Source organism: Acinonyx jubatus, chromosome B3, assembly GCF_027475565.1.
Source record: "Acinonyx jubatus isolate Ajub_Pintada_27869175 chromosome B3, VMU_Ajub_asm_v1.0, whole genome shotgun sequence".
In the NCBI taxonomy this organism is placed as follows: Eukaryota; Metazoa; Chordata; class Mammalia; order Carnivora; family Felidae; genus Acinonyx; species Acinonyx jubatus.
In genome coordinates this window covers 68,994,014-69,012,173 of record NC_069386.1, presented here as the reverse complement: position 1 = coordinate 69,012,173, position 18,160 = coordinate 68,994,014, and the positions used below count along the sequence as shown (strand labels likewise).

General features: G+C 35.1%; 2 protein-coding genes across 2 annotated transcripts; both read left to right on the top strand.

The window, feature by feature from the left end:
- Window positions 1-5,499: 5,499 nt before the first annotated feature.
- Window positions 5,500-6,559, top strand: LOC128316207 (olfactory receptor 4K13-like). Its single transcript, XM_053225140.1, has one exon. The coding sequence runs from the start codon at window positions 5,618-5,620 to the stop codon at window positions 6,557-6,559; it is 942 nt and encodes a 313-aa protein (XP_053081115.1). The 5' UTR covers window positions 5,500-5,617.
- Window positions 6,560-15,212: 8,653 nt separating this feature from the next.
- On the top strand, window positions 15,213-16,148 carry LOC106969817 (olfactory receptor 4L1-like). The gene has a single exon (XM_015066353.1). It carries the CDS (start codon window positions 15,216-15,218, stop codon window positions 16,146-16,148), a length of 933 nt encoding a protein of 310 aa, XP_014921839.1. The 5' UTR covers window positions 15,213-15,215.
- Window positions 16,149-18,160: the final 2,012 nt, after the last annotated feature.

Genomic DNA, 18,160 nt, shown 5'->3' with positions numbered 1-18,160 from the left:
ACGCCATATTAATATTCCCTACTGAATGAATAAGAAAAGGATGTGTGCCATTACAGACCCATTTTCCTTCCAATCCATTCTTTTCATTTCTACAAATTTGCTCTGTATTACTGCAAGCCCTAATCCATGAAGAAGGCTTTTCCAGCACACTAAGTCAATTGACCTCCAGATGGTTACAAATGGGTATCAATGTTAGATTAATAAAGAGTGGGAGGAAAGGAGAATAAAGAATACACACACACACACACACACACACACTGCCTTAGCCCAAATGTCTGCAGTAGTTCTATGGCTCACTCTGGAACTCAGCAACACTTCTTTGACTCTAGTTCGCCTAGTGAAATTGGCCACTACATTTCCCACCTTTGTATACAAGACGCTATACACAGAATAACTGTCTCCTAAAGAAGTCCACACCCTAATCATGGAAACGTGTGAATATGTTAACTAATATGGCAAATAGAACTTTAAAGATATGATTGGTTATAAACCTTGAGATGGGGAGATTATCCTGGATAGTCTGGATGGCCTCAATGTAATGCATGAATATTTAAAATCATTGAACTTTTCATGAATCCAAAGAATAAAGAATCCAGGAAGGATGAGACTTGAGGAAGCTTTGATTCACTGTTTCTGGCTCTGAAGAGGAAGAAGACATGACCAAGGAATATAGGCAAAGTCTAGAAGGTGAGAATAACCCCTGACTAAAAATCAGCAAAGAAATGGAGATGTTATTGTACAACAATGTGGAACTAAATTTGGCCCATAGCCAGTATGAGTCTGGGAATGGTTTCTCTCTCAAGGCCTCCAGTAGGGAATATTGTCCTACCAACAACTTGATTGTATCCTAGTAAGACCAATGTTGGATTTTGGACCTACATGACTGTAAAATAATAAATTTGTGTTGGAAGAAGTCCCTATCTTTATGGAAATGTGTTAAGCAAGAAGAAGAAAATGAATACATGATCACACTCTTGGGCTACGTGCGGTAAGACTGCGTCTTCTCTTGCCCCTCCAGCTTAGTTTTGGTTGTAGGTTCCTGCTGATGATCATCTTTGGTTTCCTGAACATTTACTGTTAACAACTCAGATATTTTGTCACTTGAGTAATTACTTAACATCCTTCTGTTTTATATATGTATATTGTCTAACTGACAGCGTTTTAACTATATTTACATTACTAAATGTTACTATAAAAACTAACACATTTCTAATTAGACTTGAGAAAATGTGATGTTGGGAGACAAAGGGCATAACTCTCTCAGGAGTGAGACCTTACAATAAATTTTCACCAAGTAGCTGCGTGATAATACTGTTTACCTACATCTTACCACTTACTACATCTTTGCCACTTCTACTTGTAAGGAAGGTAGCACAGTGTCGCTTAATGAATTCAGGCATCTGTTACTAATGAAGGATGGGAGAAATCTACTCACCAGACTGCATACATGGTCTGGACACATTGCTAGATGTGCACAGGTTAGTGAGATGCAGCCTTGCGGCCAGTGCTGGAAACATCATGGAAGTGCACAGACACCTGATTCCAAGAAAATGAGCTTTCATTTTCAAGAAAGATGGAAGTGTCATGTTTGAGAAACTAACAAGTTACTCTAAAATTCTAGTTAATGGAATATGGCACAAGAAATGTATTAGAAAAAATGTTATTAATGTTTGTTGATCCTTTTACCAGTAACCTAAAACAAAGAAGACAATGAACTGGGGAAAAAAATTACAAAAGAACTTTCCACAAGAAGCCATGTACCACTCTTATGTGGATCCTAAGAAACTTAACAGAAGACCATGGGGAAGGGGAAGGGGAAAAAAAGTTAGAGAGGGAGAGAGCCAAACCATAAGAGATTCTTAAAAACTGAGAATAAACTGAGGGTTGATGGGGAGTGGGAGGGAGGGAAGGGTGCGTGATGGGCATTGAGGAGGGCACCTGTTGGGATGAGCACTGGGTGTTGTATGGAATCCAATTTGATAATAAATTTCATATTAAAAAAAAGAAACCATGTACCATGTAAATATGTAAAAAAATGGAAACAATAGCAATAAAATCAATTATGTTTAAGGAAAAGATCATATTAAGTAGGGCATCAAAGTAGGAAATATGCAAACTTAATTTAACAAAACACGTGTTACTACCCCCCCAAAAAATGTGTTGATGATCAACATGGGAAATTTTTGTTGTCATACAAGTAGGTAGACATTTACAGTGACATAGAATCCTTCTGGAAGAAAGACTCAATTTTGTAATTCTGTTTCTTTTTTCTACCTTTCATATTGTTTAATACTGTGAAATCAAAACATCAGTGGAACTTATTTAAACTTAGAAAATAAACCAATTTAATTTAGAATAAAAAGTTATGAAAATAGTCAAGATCACTCTGAATTAAAAAACCAATGAGATCACACTTGCCTTTCCATACATTAAATATACTATAAACTAATGAGTAATAAAATATATAGTACCTCCTCAAAAATTATCAGGGAAACAAAACAGCAAATGGGTGCACCTGAAGAAGAGTCTGATCTACCAGGAAATTTAAAAAGGTTATAAAGAAAGCATAACAAATTCTTAGTGGAATGAAGTATTATTTAATTGCAATGATGAAAAACCATTTCACATTATTTCTCAAAAGTCCAGAGAGATTCAAGTTTAAATGTGAAAATCTCAGCCTTAATAAAATGTAGAATTTAAATAATCTAGAATATTTATATTTTTCCTAAATATCACATTTATCAATGCTTTTTGGAGAAAGCAAACTACAGCAAAAGAATGAACATCATGCAAAATTCTCATAATTCAACTCTATTCCTATCTCTCCACTACCACCTGAGTCATGGATTGTTGCCTTTAAAATATTTTCAATTTTATATATGAAAAATGCATCTCATTTCTGTAATGTCAAAAGTCTTTTTTAATAATCCCAATTACTATTTTACTGCCAGTCTCTGAGGAATCTAAAACAATCAAATGAGTTCTCTCTTTTGTGCCTCCTACCAAGGGATACACTTATATACTGCTGTCTTTTGAAGTCCAGAGAAGAAAATAAAGTCACTGAATGATGAAGATTAAGCATCCATTTCATACTGATGTTACTTCTGAGGTCCAAGTGCATACTGGTAGGTTACATAATCCTGACATGCTACTCTACCAATATGCCACACTGATGGCATTATTTTCATTAGTAACATTAAATGTGTCCATAAATGATACATACATATGCCAAAAATGATAACTGAGGGGAGGACTGAAAGGGGAAAATTAAACTGGAACCAACCTGATCTTGTTACAATTGAAAAAAAAATACAAAAATCAGAAAATACTATACCAATAATTACTGGAAAGTAAGATTATGATCCAGCAATCCAGGCCAAATAAATTATTCTTAGAGAAGAGAAATCTAGGTATGTTCAAATTTTTTGGCTACACATATCAGGTTGAATGAATTTATTCTTTCAGTTATAGCAGAAATATAGAGAAAGTTCCTTTGTTGTTTTTAAAAATGCAAGGATAAAACGCTCGATTCATGACTTTGAAAATAATAGAATGTCACCACTCATAAAATATTGATGGTATCATTATACTTGTTAGAAATTGCTAGAAAAGCATATGAGAAAATGCAACTTTCCTATGGTAACAGTCTGGAAATGACCAAGTAGTTAAACACTTAATAAGCCAGAAAAAATTAGAAATAGCATCTTGTCTAGAATTCTGTCTTTGCCAGACCCTTGTGTACCTAAAGCTGCACTTATTTCATACTTCAGAGAAATACGGAAGGTCCAAGGACTATAGTTTAGATAAGGTCATTGTCTTACAGATGAGTGCAAAGCACAAATAAGAAATATAGATTCACATCTGTGAATGAGAACTAAGATGTCCATTTTTGTTTTATTACCTTGTGAAAGATGAACTTTTTATGCTATTCTGAATGATAGTGTCAAAAATGGAAGATTATGGGCCATTTACAAGAACTGTGTGTGTTAGTGATAGTAACCATGCATAGACTAAAGAATATGATTAAATGTTTATTATGGTTATCTAGATATACTATATTTTTAAAAATTTGAACTGTGTGACTAAAAGGTTAAATATACTCCCCAAATCACATATATTCTATTTTCTTTTCTGACAATCTGCATTAGCCCTGGGTCTAGGCTTTCATAAAAGCAAGGAAAAGACTCGAGATCAACAACATGCCTGGAATAAGACTTGAAAAATAGAGCTAAAATCAGCCAAACAAGGAAGGTCTTAAGTAGGTGAATTTAAATTGAGCACTGACCAATATATTCTTTTTACTTGTGTGTATTTTTTAAAAGTTCATTTAGCTTGGCTGAATCCACTTCAGTCAGCAAGCAACATATCTATGACTTTTTTCCATCTTTGACAAAGGTAAAAGTTAAAGAAACTTTAAAGAAAATAATTGTTAGGAAGTACAAGTTCAAGTAGGCTAAGTAATCCAAGACAGTACTCTCTTCAAAGAATATATCACATTTTAAGTTTTGTTAGGTCATGTTTACAAAGATAAATGATTCACTGTACTCTTTATCCCTCACTAATGGAGGAAAGAGGAACAAGACTACAAAGGAAAACTTCACTAGTCTTACTAGTAGTGATTTAGGTATTTCTATGCACTCAGATATGTTATAACATATGACTTAACAAATATCAGAGGGTTGCCTGGGTGGCTCAGTCGGTTAAGCATCTGACTTTGGTTCATGTCATGATCTCACGGCTTGTGAGTTCAAGCTCTGCATCGGGCTCTGTTCTGACAGCTCAGAGCCTAGAGCTAGCTTTGGATTCTGTGTCCCCTCCCCTGGTCACACACTCTCTCTCAAAAATAAACAAAGATTAAAATATTACATAAAATGGTTATTTGATCCAATTTTCCAACAACTGGATAAGAATGCACAGATGGGACACTTTATGTCTGATCATATGAAATGAAGAATTAGGCAATATTTAGATGAGCATCTGTAGTTTTGAGAGTCAATCTGGGTCATTCAAGTCTAAAAACCTTAATCTTTCCTCAGTAATTGGGTTTGATCTCAGTTAATGATATAACTGTCTCCACATTCAATCTTCTAACAACAATATATATGTTTATGATCTATAATTAGTTCTTTTCAAGAAGCATAATGCACTTTATGTGATTTCAGCAATATTTAATATGGCAAACTTTTTACTGCATACTGGAATGTCACAAAAAATGTCAGTAAATGCACTTCCTGCAAGAGATAAAATTTATCTTGCTTTTGCCTTCCAAAATTCCTTTATATCATTCTAATAAATTAAATGCTCACACACAGTCTGATCTGCAGCTGAACAAGAAGGGAGAGGTTTTCTCTAATGTCCAACTGACCTTGCCCCTACCAACCAATACACCCATTTTATTTAGTTGTCTCCATTCCCTCCAGTTTCTATACTATGTGGTCCAGTGAAATATCTCCTGTAAAATACGAAAGAAGTAGTCATAGTAGCAACAGGGTTGTTTGCCTGGATAAGAGACAGTATGTGAGTAAAGATCAAGTTTATGGACTTGTCAGTCCCTATGACATTCTGTGTGTTTTTCCCTCTTCTAGGCAACCTCTGATAAACTCATACGAAAGGATGAATGGATGTCCCCAACAACAGATCAAGTGTGTCTGAGTTCATCTTGCTGGGACTTTCCACTTCTCAAGAAATTCAAATATTCTTTTTTGCAGTCTTCTTCCTTGTCTATGTAGCCATCATAGTAGGAAACCTCCTCATTGTGATCTCCGTGATAGTTGATACGCATCTTCACTCCCCCATGTATTTCTTTCTGGCAAATTTATCATTTTTTGATTTATGTCTTTCTTCTGCTGCAACTCCCAAAATGATTGCAGACCTCCTTAGAAAATGCAAGACCATCTCCTTGTGGGGCTGCATGGCTCAGATGTTTTTTATGCACTTCTTTGGGGGTGGAGAGATGTCTCTTCTGATAGCTATGGCCATAGACAGGTATGTTGCCATATGCAAGCCCTTGCAGTATCAGACCATCATGAATCACAGGGTGCTCATCGGGTTTCTGCTGCTCTCATGGGCAATTGGGTCCATACATACCACAAGCCAGATGGTTTTCACGGTAGGTTTACCCTTCTGTGGTCCCAATGTTGTGGACAGCATTTTCTGTGACCTTCCCCTGGTCATCAAGCTTGCCTGCACTGAGACCTATATCCTAGAGCTCTTGGTGATTGCAAATAGTGGACTCCTGTCCCTGATCTGCTTCATTCTCCTGCTCATATCCTACATTGTCATGCTGGTCACCATCTGGCAGCACTCCTCCAGTGCATCCTCTAAGGCAGTGTCCACACTGTCTGCTCACATCACTGTGGTCACTCTCTTCTTTGGTCCTGCTATCTTCATCTATGTTTTCCCGTTCAAGAGTTACTCTGTAGATAAGTTTCTTTCTGTGTTTTACTCTGTAATCACCCCTCTCCTTAATCCAATTATTTATACTCTGAGGAATCAAGAAATGAAAGCAGCCATTAAGAGACTCAGCAGCCAGCATATTGGCTCTTGGCTCACTTCCTAAAGAAAGTTTATAACAGCTGACTGTTTTGTGTTCTCTGCTATTGGGGTTTTGATATTAAATATCAAATTTAATATTTATCAATCAAAATTAAAAATTTAAAGACTTTCAATTTCCTCCCTCAAAATTCGTGGAATATTAAGGTCAGTTTTATTAAAAATCTAATGGAAAATGTTCATAGCAGTAATTTAATACATAAATTAGTGCGCATTCATTACTTCCTTGTACTTTCTTTCCTTAGAAGTCAGGGAAACGACCCTGATGACTGTTTAAAATATCCAATCATATGTCTTCTTACAAAAATTTTATAGTTTTAATGGCCCAGTATGTAAAAATGGGTAAATTTAGTAAGAGAGCACACTATATGGTGTTTATTATCAATTTTTATTTCTAAAGTTATATTAAGTAACTTCATAGGTGTGAAAACATCCATCAATATTTGTTAACCATATGGAGTCTTCACAGAGGCATTGTGATTTGAATGGGGATAAGAGTACTTTCCCACTATATAGCCTCAATATGCTAATCATCTTTAGTAGAATGTAAAAAAATATGCCTAAAAATAAATGTTTCCAACATACCTTTGTGTACTCAAATAGTTTTCTAAGAATCAATATCAACACAAATATTACAGATTAAAACCATGAACTGCTTAGTGCAGCTTGCTGTACCAGAAAACATGTACACAATGATTTTTCAACTGAATTCAGTCATTTATGAAACAATAAAAAAATATTTACTAGGTACCAAACACTGTCCAAAGCAATACAGATATATGGTTGTGGTTATAGACACAGACCTGGTCCCTGCTCTGGAGAGAATACCAAAGCGAGAGATCTATGTTAGGAGTGGTTGTCTCAGAAGATCACTTTAAGGAGAGATGTTTATACCAACACATTAAGAAAGCCCTAGAATTAGACATTTGTGCAAGGAAAAGAATATTCCAGGAAAAGGCCAGTGTACATAGACATTGTGAAGTGAGAAAGAGTTTGTAAGTATTAAAAGTAAACCTTGTGAAGGAGACGGATGAATGAAAGGGAAAAGATCTATGCCGAGATTTAAAAAAAAAAAATTTAATGTTTATTTATTTTTGAGAGAGAAAGAGAGAAAGAGAGAGTGTGTGTGAGGGGGGAAGGAACAGAGAGAGATGGAGACACAAAATCTGAAGCAGGCTCCAGGCTCTGAGCTGTTAGCAAAGAGCCTGACAGAGGCCTCGAACTCACAAGCTATGAGATCATAAGCTGAAGTTGGATGCTTAAGCCATGGAGCCACCCAGGTACCCCTGTGCTGAGATATTATAGAAGGGAAGAGACCAGAGTTTTCAGGCCTAATGGATTCCTTTTTATTGCCAATGTAAGCCATCGAAGTGTTTTGAGAAAGGGAAGGAGGGGATGCCATATTTATTACAGTTTGGTATATACCTCAGTCCTCATAAGTAGAGAATATAATGCATCAAAAGTGAAAGCAGAGGGAATAGTTTTGGGGCTGTTTCAGATAGTAAACCTGAATTTCTTAAATAAACATAAACAATGAGTATGTGGAAACTGTAAAGACTTCCAAAGGCAAATAGAAAACCTAAAAGTATTTGAACATCTTGGGGACATCTTTTTTGAAGTCTTTTTAAACATTTTTAAATGTCTCAGTTTAAAAATTGTTTTAAATATTTATTTATTTTTGAGAGAGAGAGACAGAGCACAATGGGGGGGGGGCAGAGAGAGGGGGAGACAGAATCTGAAGCAGGCTCCAGGCTCGGAGCTGTCAGCACAGAGCCCGACATGGGGCTCGAACCCACAAACCATGAGATCATGACCCGAGCCAAAGTCAGATGTTTAACCGACTGATCACCCAGGTGCCCCTAAATGTCTCAGTTTAGAAAAATAATACTTTTATTTGAGTTTTTGATAAAATAAAATAAAAATATTTTTGTTTGAAAATTTTTCTTTGAGTATAGTTGACACACATATTACATTACTTTAAGGTGTACAACATTGGGTTTTGACAAACTTTTACATTATGCTATGCTCAACACAAGTGTAGCTCCATCTGTCACCATAAAACAGTATTGTAATTTCATTGACTGTATTTCTTATACTGTGCCTTTTATTCCTGTGACTTGTTCTTTCCATAACAGGCAACCTGTATCTCCCACTTACCATCACCATCCGCCTACCTGCCTCACCTCTGGCAAGCATTAGTTTGTTCACGGTATTTATATGTCGAATTCTGGTTTTTGTTGTTTTTTTTTAACTCATTTATTTTTAGATTCCACATATGAGTGAAATCATATGGCATTTGTCTTTCTCTGATTTATTTCACTTAACATCCTGTAGATCATTATGTTGTTGCAAATGGCAAGACTCCATCCTTTTTTATGGCTGAGTAATATTTCTCTCTCTCTCTCTCTCTCTCTCTCTCTCTCTCTCTGTGTGTGTGTGTGTGTGTGTGTGTGTGTGTGCATGCACATGTATAATATCTTCCTTATCCATTCATCTAGTAACGGACACTTTGGTTGCTTCCATATCTTGGATATTATAAATAATGCTACAATAAATGCAGGGGGTGCATAAATCATTTCAAATTAGCGTTTTCATTTTCTTTGGTTAAATATCCAACAGTGGAATTACTAGATAACATGGTAATTCCATTTTTAATTTTTAGAGAAATCTCCATAATGTTTTCCAAAGTGCCTGTACATTACATCCCACCAACAGAGGTAGGTGCACAAGATTCCTTTTTCTCCACATCCTCACCAACAATCGTTATGTCTTGTCTTTTTGATTCTAGCCATTCTGACAAGTTTAAGGTATTATGTCATTGTGGTTTTGATTTGCATTTCCCTGATGATTAGTCATGTTGGGCACTTTTGCATGAGCCTGTTGACCATCTATATGCCTTCTTTGGAAAATGTCTGTTCAGGTCCTCTGCCCATTTTTGTCAGATTTTTTCCTTTTTGTGTGTTCAGTTGTATGAATTCTTTACATATTTTGGGTATTAACCCCTTATTGGATATATTACTTGCAAAAACCTTCCCCTAGCCAGTACGATAACTTTCTGTATTGTTGATGGTTTTCTTTGCAGTGCAAAAGCTTTACAATGTACTTTGCATATCAAACTTAGATGTTTTTCCTGTTTATCCCCTTCTTCATCCTTTTAAAATATATTTGTCCTGCTTTAGTTTGGCTCCAGATTGTGTGCTTCTAACAGTTCAGATTTATTCTGAAAAATTCTATGCATGCCATCCTTACCAACTGGTTTGGACTATTAGGTCAGAGCACATAATACTGTTCTAATATTATCTTTTGATTTCTATATTTAAGAGTCTTCTTCTTGAAGCATCTCAAATGCCACACCGAACTGTGACACACACTTACCATAAATATTCTTAAAAGGTTTATTTTTCATGGCAATTCTAATCGCTGTGGCTGTATAAGGAACTAAATTAAAAAACGAATTCTTGGTTTCAGTCAAAAAGTGTGAAAAATTTATTAACAATGTCTGTTGTGGCCTTTGGAAATTAATGTGGCACCACACGTATCATATATTTGTTACCCTCACTTTCTTGTAATCTTTTCAAGAGGCTTTTAATTGGACAAGCATGGAAGAGTTGTATTTAAGAGTATTCAGAAAAATTTCTGTACCATATGAACTCATCTGCAATCATATTGTTACACTGATAGCTTTAAGAATTTTATTTGCTTAATTACATTGTTTTGTAAAGGTGTTGCTACAGATCTTTTTTAATACTTTTGAGTTACCATGAAGTTCTATATAATTATAAAGAGCTAGCAAAATTCTCTATCTTTAGAATGGTTGATTGCAAAACTCCAGTAACCAATCATTTATTGATTACCATTATTCCTTTATCGATTACCAAGGTGAAAGCCTCCCCAGCTTGCTCATTCAAGCTCTTTCTGCTCTCTTTTTCTCTCTCTCCCTTTACATGTTAAAAGGAGATTTTTCTCTGCTAAGAACTGGCCTATACTTGTGAATTTCCTTATATGCTTTGTTCAGTGTGGGTAATATTTTAACTTTACTTGAATAAATGCATTCAATTACCAAATTAATCACAAATATTCAGATTGAGGAAATGAAATTAATAGGATTATTATTTCCTCAAGACTATAATTTATAATAGATCAATTTTCTATCAATGTGCTCATCCTGCCCCAACCAAAACACCTGAGTTAGTATGAAGCACTTACTAGAGAAAGTTCACATGGCTGATATACTTCATGAATACACAATCCACTTAAATAATGAGAGAAGAGGTCCTTGCTCTGAACTCTAGGGAACCCTAGCATATTTATTTTAATAATTTCCTTTGGGAGTTGATCACAAGCCTATACCTTATGTATATGATTCTTGCCCTTTTTTTAAAAAAAACTGCAAATGATGGTCATATATATTCATGGTGTAAAAAAGATATATATTCAGGATCTCACTGTGTCTGCACGTCTTTAAAGAGACCACTCTTCAGCTAGAACTGGTAGGTTTAGATAGCAGTGCTAACACCAAACTGCAGTTGCACACTTTAATAAAAGAAAAACTCAGAACTGAATTTTACAGAAACTTAGAACTGAATGATAACCATATTATCTGATAATGAGGGCAACAGTAAAAGATAATTTGGGTCAACTAGCAACTGCACAAATGTATCTAATTTCAGTAAGAGGAACAGCTAGTCTGACTGATAAATAGCACTCACATTCCCGATTTTAGGGGTCAGTTTTACAGTGCGAGTTTATTTTTTGCAATACAAACTTGGGTTAGTTTAATATGTTTGGAATAAAAAAAACTAAAAGAATTTAGATTGTTGTAAAATAATGGAAAAATCGGATTCTTACTTGGCTAAATTTAGCATTTGTGAGAAGTCTAAAATGTAATCTATCAACACTTCAAATAATAAAATGGGAAATATTGACTTATGTTTTTCATATTAAGTTACTCACATATGTTTTTACCTTCATACATTCAGTATGTATTTCAACACAGAAAACACTTAGGGAACATTAGGTGAGAGCAATGATTAATTTCAATCAGTATTTTTTTTAAAAATCTTCTCCCTCAAGTCTACAAGTATTTTCTTCACTGAAGTTATATAACTTTCTATTCAATATAATTATCTAATTGTACTGGTAATATATTTGTTTTTGGTAATTGTGCAAGCCAAGGACTATCTTCTATTTTTTGTAAATCCACTGGTCTTCTTCCAACGTGTGTGTGTGTGTGTGTGTGTGTGTGTGTGTGTGTGTGTGTGTGTATTGAAAGAGAGAGAGAATGAGTGTGTGTACAAGCAGGGGAAAGGCAGAGAGAAGGACAGAGAGAGAGAGAATCTAAAGCAGAATCTGTGCTGTCAGCACAGACCCCCAACATCAGGGCTCGAACTCAAGAACCATGAGATCATGACCTGAGCTCAAATTAAGAGTCTCTCACTTAACCTAACTGAGCCACCCAGTGCCCCCTAACTACATTTAAAAGTTACTTTAATATTTCAAACTTGACCAATATATGAGAATAAAGTCCTTTGTGTATTTATAATGTTGTCTTTTTCTATTAATTGTAAAAGTTTATTTTTTAATCAGGAAAATATTTATAATGGCTATTTTGGCAGAATTTGAATTTTGCCTATAAAAGTGAATTCCCCTTGGGTTAGATAATCTATGCATGGCTTAATTCTCTCATAAGATGATTCATTTAAAAAAACCCTCAAGATCACTAAAAAGTGCACAGCCTTTATTCTTATTAAAAGAACTGCCAGTTACACATTTCCACATATATTGTTTAAGTGCATTTGTGGAAATGTATGGAAAAGACTTTGTTACTGAATACAGAGACTCAGTATTGGGCATCCCACAGCTTTTCTTCCCCAGACAAGTGCCCTCAGTGGAAAAGAGTGCAGTACGTTTCCATACTTTAGTCACAAAAAAGGCACAGAAAGAGCCAGGCTCTCCAGTCACAGGTCAAGCATCCCATTCTCAGACAAATTCCTGCTACAGAGAAACCAAACCAGGCCCTATCCACTTTATCCAATTATTTTTCATTCCTGTTCAGCTCATCATGTCTGTATAATACAGACCATGCAAAAGTTTAAACTTTCCACTTAAGGTTTAACTGTGACTTATGTTAGGAAGAATTATTTTCTTTTTCATACTCTATCTTATTTTTGCCTGTGTCTGAGCAGAAAAATATAGATTTTAAAGATATTTTATCTTTGGTCATGTGTATAAATTGTCATAATGAATGATTTCATCTATCGTAACAGAATGGAATCCATCTATATGATGGATATATTTAATAAAGAGGCTTGCAAATTGTTAAAAAAACTAAATAAATATCCATTTTTTCTTTTAGTTTTCCAATTTTACATATTAAATATTACAAAATTGCTTTTATAATTCTCAAGATTTTCTCCTGTTAGTACCATAAGACTGAGAATGCATAATTTGAAGCTATACATAACTAGTACGCAGACTCAAGTACTGCATGAAATGGAATAACAATGATGGTGTTAAATCTTTATAATGAAGACAACTAAGGTAATTACATCATTTATATTTATAGAGAAAAATACTTTGACACTGTCTTCTTTACCAAGTCTTACATGGTAAGATTCTTCTGTGGTTCCTACTGGTTTGAGCATCCTTAAAATCATCAGAAAATGAGATAATGCTACATATAGAATTATGTGATTGTACCTATGTAGGATCTATGGTTGTTTAACAAAATATACAAATATATTCCAAATATGTTACCCTGGGGTCTCATAACAATCTATGAGGTAGTAGAGTAGGTATTATTTCATTTTATGGAAAAATAAATCAATGTTCAAAAGTTAAGAGTATACATCTCTAGTAAATGTTAAGGCCAGGGGCAGAATTTAAATCTTTATTCTTGATTCAGTTTCTTTTTTTAATTCTGATAGGCTAAACAAAAACTTCTGAATATTTCCTGAACTACTAAGCAAAAGAAAAAAGAAAAAAAAGAAATTCAGAGTAGGTTTTGCATGCTCTGTTTTGGTGCTCCAGGACTAGAATGTGCTGTAAGTATCGTGCTTTTTGTTTGTATATGTATGAGCCTCCACCTATGTGTTCGGTGTATATCACTAATAGTTTTTTTTTTTTTTAAGAAGAAAGAAAAACATGCTAGGACCAAAAGATCTAAATCAAAATTAAAAGTAGATAAAAGTAAGCCAACAGTGTCAGCCCAATCTGGATACATATACAGGGTACAAGTGTCAAGGATGTAGGAGCCAAGATAAGAGTTGAGTCAGTCTGCACACAAGCGCAAAACAGTGTCAGAGGAAAGCACTGGGTACAATAATGATAAGCATTTAGGAGCCAAGGAAACATAAACACTACTTGTAAAGACCATCTGTATACACAATATAAAGGGACAAGGAAAAAATAAAAACTCCAGCCAAGAACCCAGCAATAATACATTCAGGAAAATAGGCGAAAAGGCTCAGCAGTGGAGGACACAAGTTTTGTTCTGAATGCACAACGTTATTCAGAAGAGGGAGGAAGAGGAGGGCAACATTGATGGGAGGAGGATGAGGGGAAGGAAGAAATGAAGACGGAAGGAAGGAAGGAAGGAAGGAAGGAAGGAAGGAAGGAAGGAAGAAAGAAAAAAGGAAGGAAGGGAATGAGGAAGGAAAGAATGGAGGGAGGGGGGCGCCTGGGTGGCGCAGTCGGTTAAGCGTCCGACTTCAGTCAGGTCACGATCTCGCGGTCAGTGAGTTCGAGCCCCGCGTCAGGCTCTGGGCTGATGGCTCGGAGCCTGGAGCCTGTTTCTGATTCTGTGTCTCCCTCTCTCTCTGCCCCTCCCCCGTTCATGCTCTGTCTCTCTCTGTCCCAAAAATAAAATAAAAAAAGTTGAAAAAAAAATTAAAAAGAAGGGAGGGAGGGAAGAAGGGAGAAAGAGAGAAACCTGGAAACTGAGAAACATTTATGGTCTTGCATGGAAACTTCCTAGGAAGCTTGTTTTATTATAATTTAGGGGGGCAATAAGAACATATGATAATTCATAACCAGATTATAGCTTCAGGAATAAGCGAAATCATTGCTATACCTCTTTAAGATAAAAGGGAGGGGTGATGATATAGTATAACTGATATAATAAATTACCCTAAAGCAAGTTGCTGAAAAAAATATATCAACTCACATGCACATATCTGAATATTTTATATTAGGGAAGGGGAAAGAAGCAAAAGATCAAATACTAAGCACCATCACCATAAAGTTACACGACTGTATTACTACCCACTTGAATTAAATCATTTGACTAATGGTCATTTGGCTCTTTTACTCATTGACACATTGAACTCATGGTTCATGAACTCATAAACTCATGATAGAAACAACAAATCAACGTGGAGATGCATTCTATACCTGCAAACACTGTTTACAAAATTTTACAATAAATTTCTTATCTTTGGTGCTTTTCTGGCTGAATATAGATTTGGTAATGTGAATGTTGCTTGAATCAATAAATTGAATGTATTTTTTCAGAAATGTTAATCTTTTCTCTTTCTATAGGAATCAAATGCTACTTTCTATATGTTCATATCTTCAAAACTATCAAAGTTTAAATCATCACTTTTTTCAGATTTTCTACATTTTAATGACTTTCTGAAAACCCCTATATAGACTAGGTGGATACAATGAATAGCTCAATGATATCAGAGTTTGTTTTGTTAGGACTCACCAACATTTGGGAACTTGAAATTTTCTTTTTTTTCATATTTTTGTTGGCCTATGCAGCTATTGTGGCAGGAAACTTTCTCATCGTGGTCACCGTAACCTTTGACTCACATCTGTACTCCACACCAATGTACTTCCTCCTTGGAAATCTCTCCTTTCTGGATATGTGTATTTCTACAATCACAACCCCTAAGATGGTCACAGATTTTCTCAAGGAGAACAAAACTATTTCCTTGTGGGGCTGTATGGCTCAGATGTTCTTCCTCCACTTTTTAGGGGGCAGTGAGATGACTCTTCTCATAGTCATGGCTGTTGATCGGTACATTGCAATATGCAAACCTCTTCACTACACATCCATCATGAGCCGCCGAGTCCTCACCGGCTCTGTGCTGCTGTCCTGGGTTGTCGGTTTTGTGCATACGATGAGCCAGATGGTTTTTACTATCAACTTGCCCTTCTGTGGTCCCAATATATTGGACGATATTTTTTGTGACCTTCCCCTAGTTCTAAAACTTGCCTGCACTGAGACCTATGTTCTGGAGTTGCTGGTAACTGCTGACAGTGGACTGTTGTCTTTCATCTGCTTCATACTCTTGCTCATTTCCTACACTGTCATTCTGGTAACTGTCCGACGCCGATCTTCTGGTGGACTCTCCAAGGCTCTGTCCACGCTGTCCGCTCACATTACTGTGGTCACTCTGTTCTTTGGGCCATGTATCTTCATTTATGCTTGGCCTGTCAGTAGCTTTTCAGTGGATAAATTTCTTTCTGTGTTTTATTCAATTATTACACCTTTACTGAACCCCATTATTTACACTCTGAGAAATAAGGAGATGAAAGCAGCCATGAATAGGCTGAGGACCCAACATGTCAGATCCAGACAGATCTTCTAGGCAACAATCATGATGATAAAGCTTTTCAATGCAAAACTCATGTACAGTACATCTCAGAATAAGTTGATATTAATTCATTTTGTTTGTAGATTTAAAAAATATTCATAATGTATATTAAAAATATCAAATGTTCCATTATAACATTTCTATAACATGTTTTATTTTTTGGAAGAATAATTGTTTTAATTAAAATTCAATCCAGGTAGGGTTAATCATTTTTCAATGTAATAAAGAATTAAAAAGAAAAAAACTGGCTGACCAAGTATAGTCGGAAACCTAGAAATGTCCAAAACTAAATTTCATTAAATAAAGAGGAATTAAATAGGAATTTATTTATCTATTTTTAATTCAGAATTAGGGCTCTTTCAGCTAAATTCTCTAGTTGACTAAATGTGCATAAGATTGTATGAACTCTTCTGAAGTCTTTTTTTTAACCCTGTTTTTTTTTAAACATGAAATTTATTGTCAAATTGGTTTCCATACAACACCTCATGCTCATCCTAACTCTTCTAAACTCTTTAAAATTTATTCATCTTTGAGAGACAGAGAGAGACAGAGCATGAGTGGGGAAGGAGTAGAGAGAGTGAGACACAGAATCCTAAGCAGGCTCCAGGCTCTGAGCTGTCAGCACAGAGCCCAACATGGGGCTCAAATCACGAACTGTGAGATCATGACCTGAGCCAAAGTCAGAGGCTCAACCGACTGAGCCACCCAGGCACCCCCCAACTCTTCTAAACTCTTAAACACACACACACACACACACACACACACACACACACACACACACGCACAAACACATAAGCTCAGATTTTTGTGGATCCTAATATGTGTAAGAAATATTACTTTTTTTAACAAGGCAAAGAGGCTAGTTTCTATGAAGATAGATCTGTCATCTACTTACAAGAGACACATATTTCTTTCTTAAAAAATAGAAATTCCACCTGATATATATGTTACACACAGCTCATTTTACCTTATTCTTTCATTTATGTTTATACACATATTTGTTCTCATGTATCTCTCAAGAATCCAGTAAGAGCATTAATATTGTGTTAATCACCATGGACAAGGGAAAATGAAGAAGCCCCCTTATGTTCCAGGAAATAACACTACAACAAAACAGGAAGTATGCAAGCTCTCCAAGTTGTATAAAGTGTACTAAATTTTAATGTTTCATCTATGGTTCATGGATATTAGAATAAAATGACATTGTATAGCCTCTTTGATATCAAATCCAAATGCTCTGCTCTCTTCTGAACACCCAGGAACATTTTTAGAGGCTTTTACCCAATTCTTTCTTCATTGCCTCTTAAGCAATATGTGCAATATACTAATTATAGATTAAAGAGTGTTTTAAAGATAGTATTTTGAGCCATGTGTGCATGCCATATTTTAGACTAAAATTTTATTTTCAAAACCTAAGGGAACCAGGTCCCTAAAGTTCATTGGGTTCTTTGGGTATATTTGTATTTATTTCTTATGAATTATTTCAATCATAGAATTAAGGGTAGACATTGATATAGCATGTAGTTTTATCAAACTTCTAACATTTTGCCACATTTTAGATTCTCTTTGACTACCAAAATATTTTATTAGAGATAATCAAGACCCCAAGCAACCATCTACACCCAGTTCTTTTATTGTAGCAAAGGTCATCATTATCATCAACTCCACAAGTATCATTTCTTTGTATGTTCTTAAAAACATTTCCCTCATATTTCATACATTGTGCATAAAAACATTTTGTGTGTTTTTAACTTGATATAAATGGAATTTATATAAATGTTATTATTCTAAAATGTATTTTTTTACTCAGTTTAATGTTTTGATGATTTATCTGTTTAAATATGTGCTTCTCTGGTTCTTTTTTATTGGGACAAAAATCATACAACATTAAAATTTTTTTTTCACATTTTATATATTTTTAAGTGTAAAGTATTGTTACTATGTGTACCTTTTTGTGCAACAGATTTCTAGAACTTTTTCATCTTGCAAAAGTAAAACTCTATCCT

What these genes read in the sequence shown, in the direction of transcription:
- LOC106969817 (XM_015066353.1), top strand. Translation starts at nt 15,216, where the DNA reads ATGAATAGCTCAATGATATCAGAGTTTGTTTTGTTAGGACTCACCAAC.
- LOC128316207 (XM_053225140.1), top strand. Translation starts at nt 5,618, where the DNA reads ATGGATGTCCCCAACAACAGATCAAGTGTGTCTGAGTTCATCTTGCTG.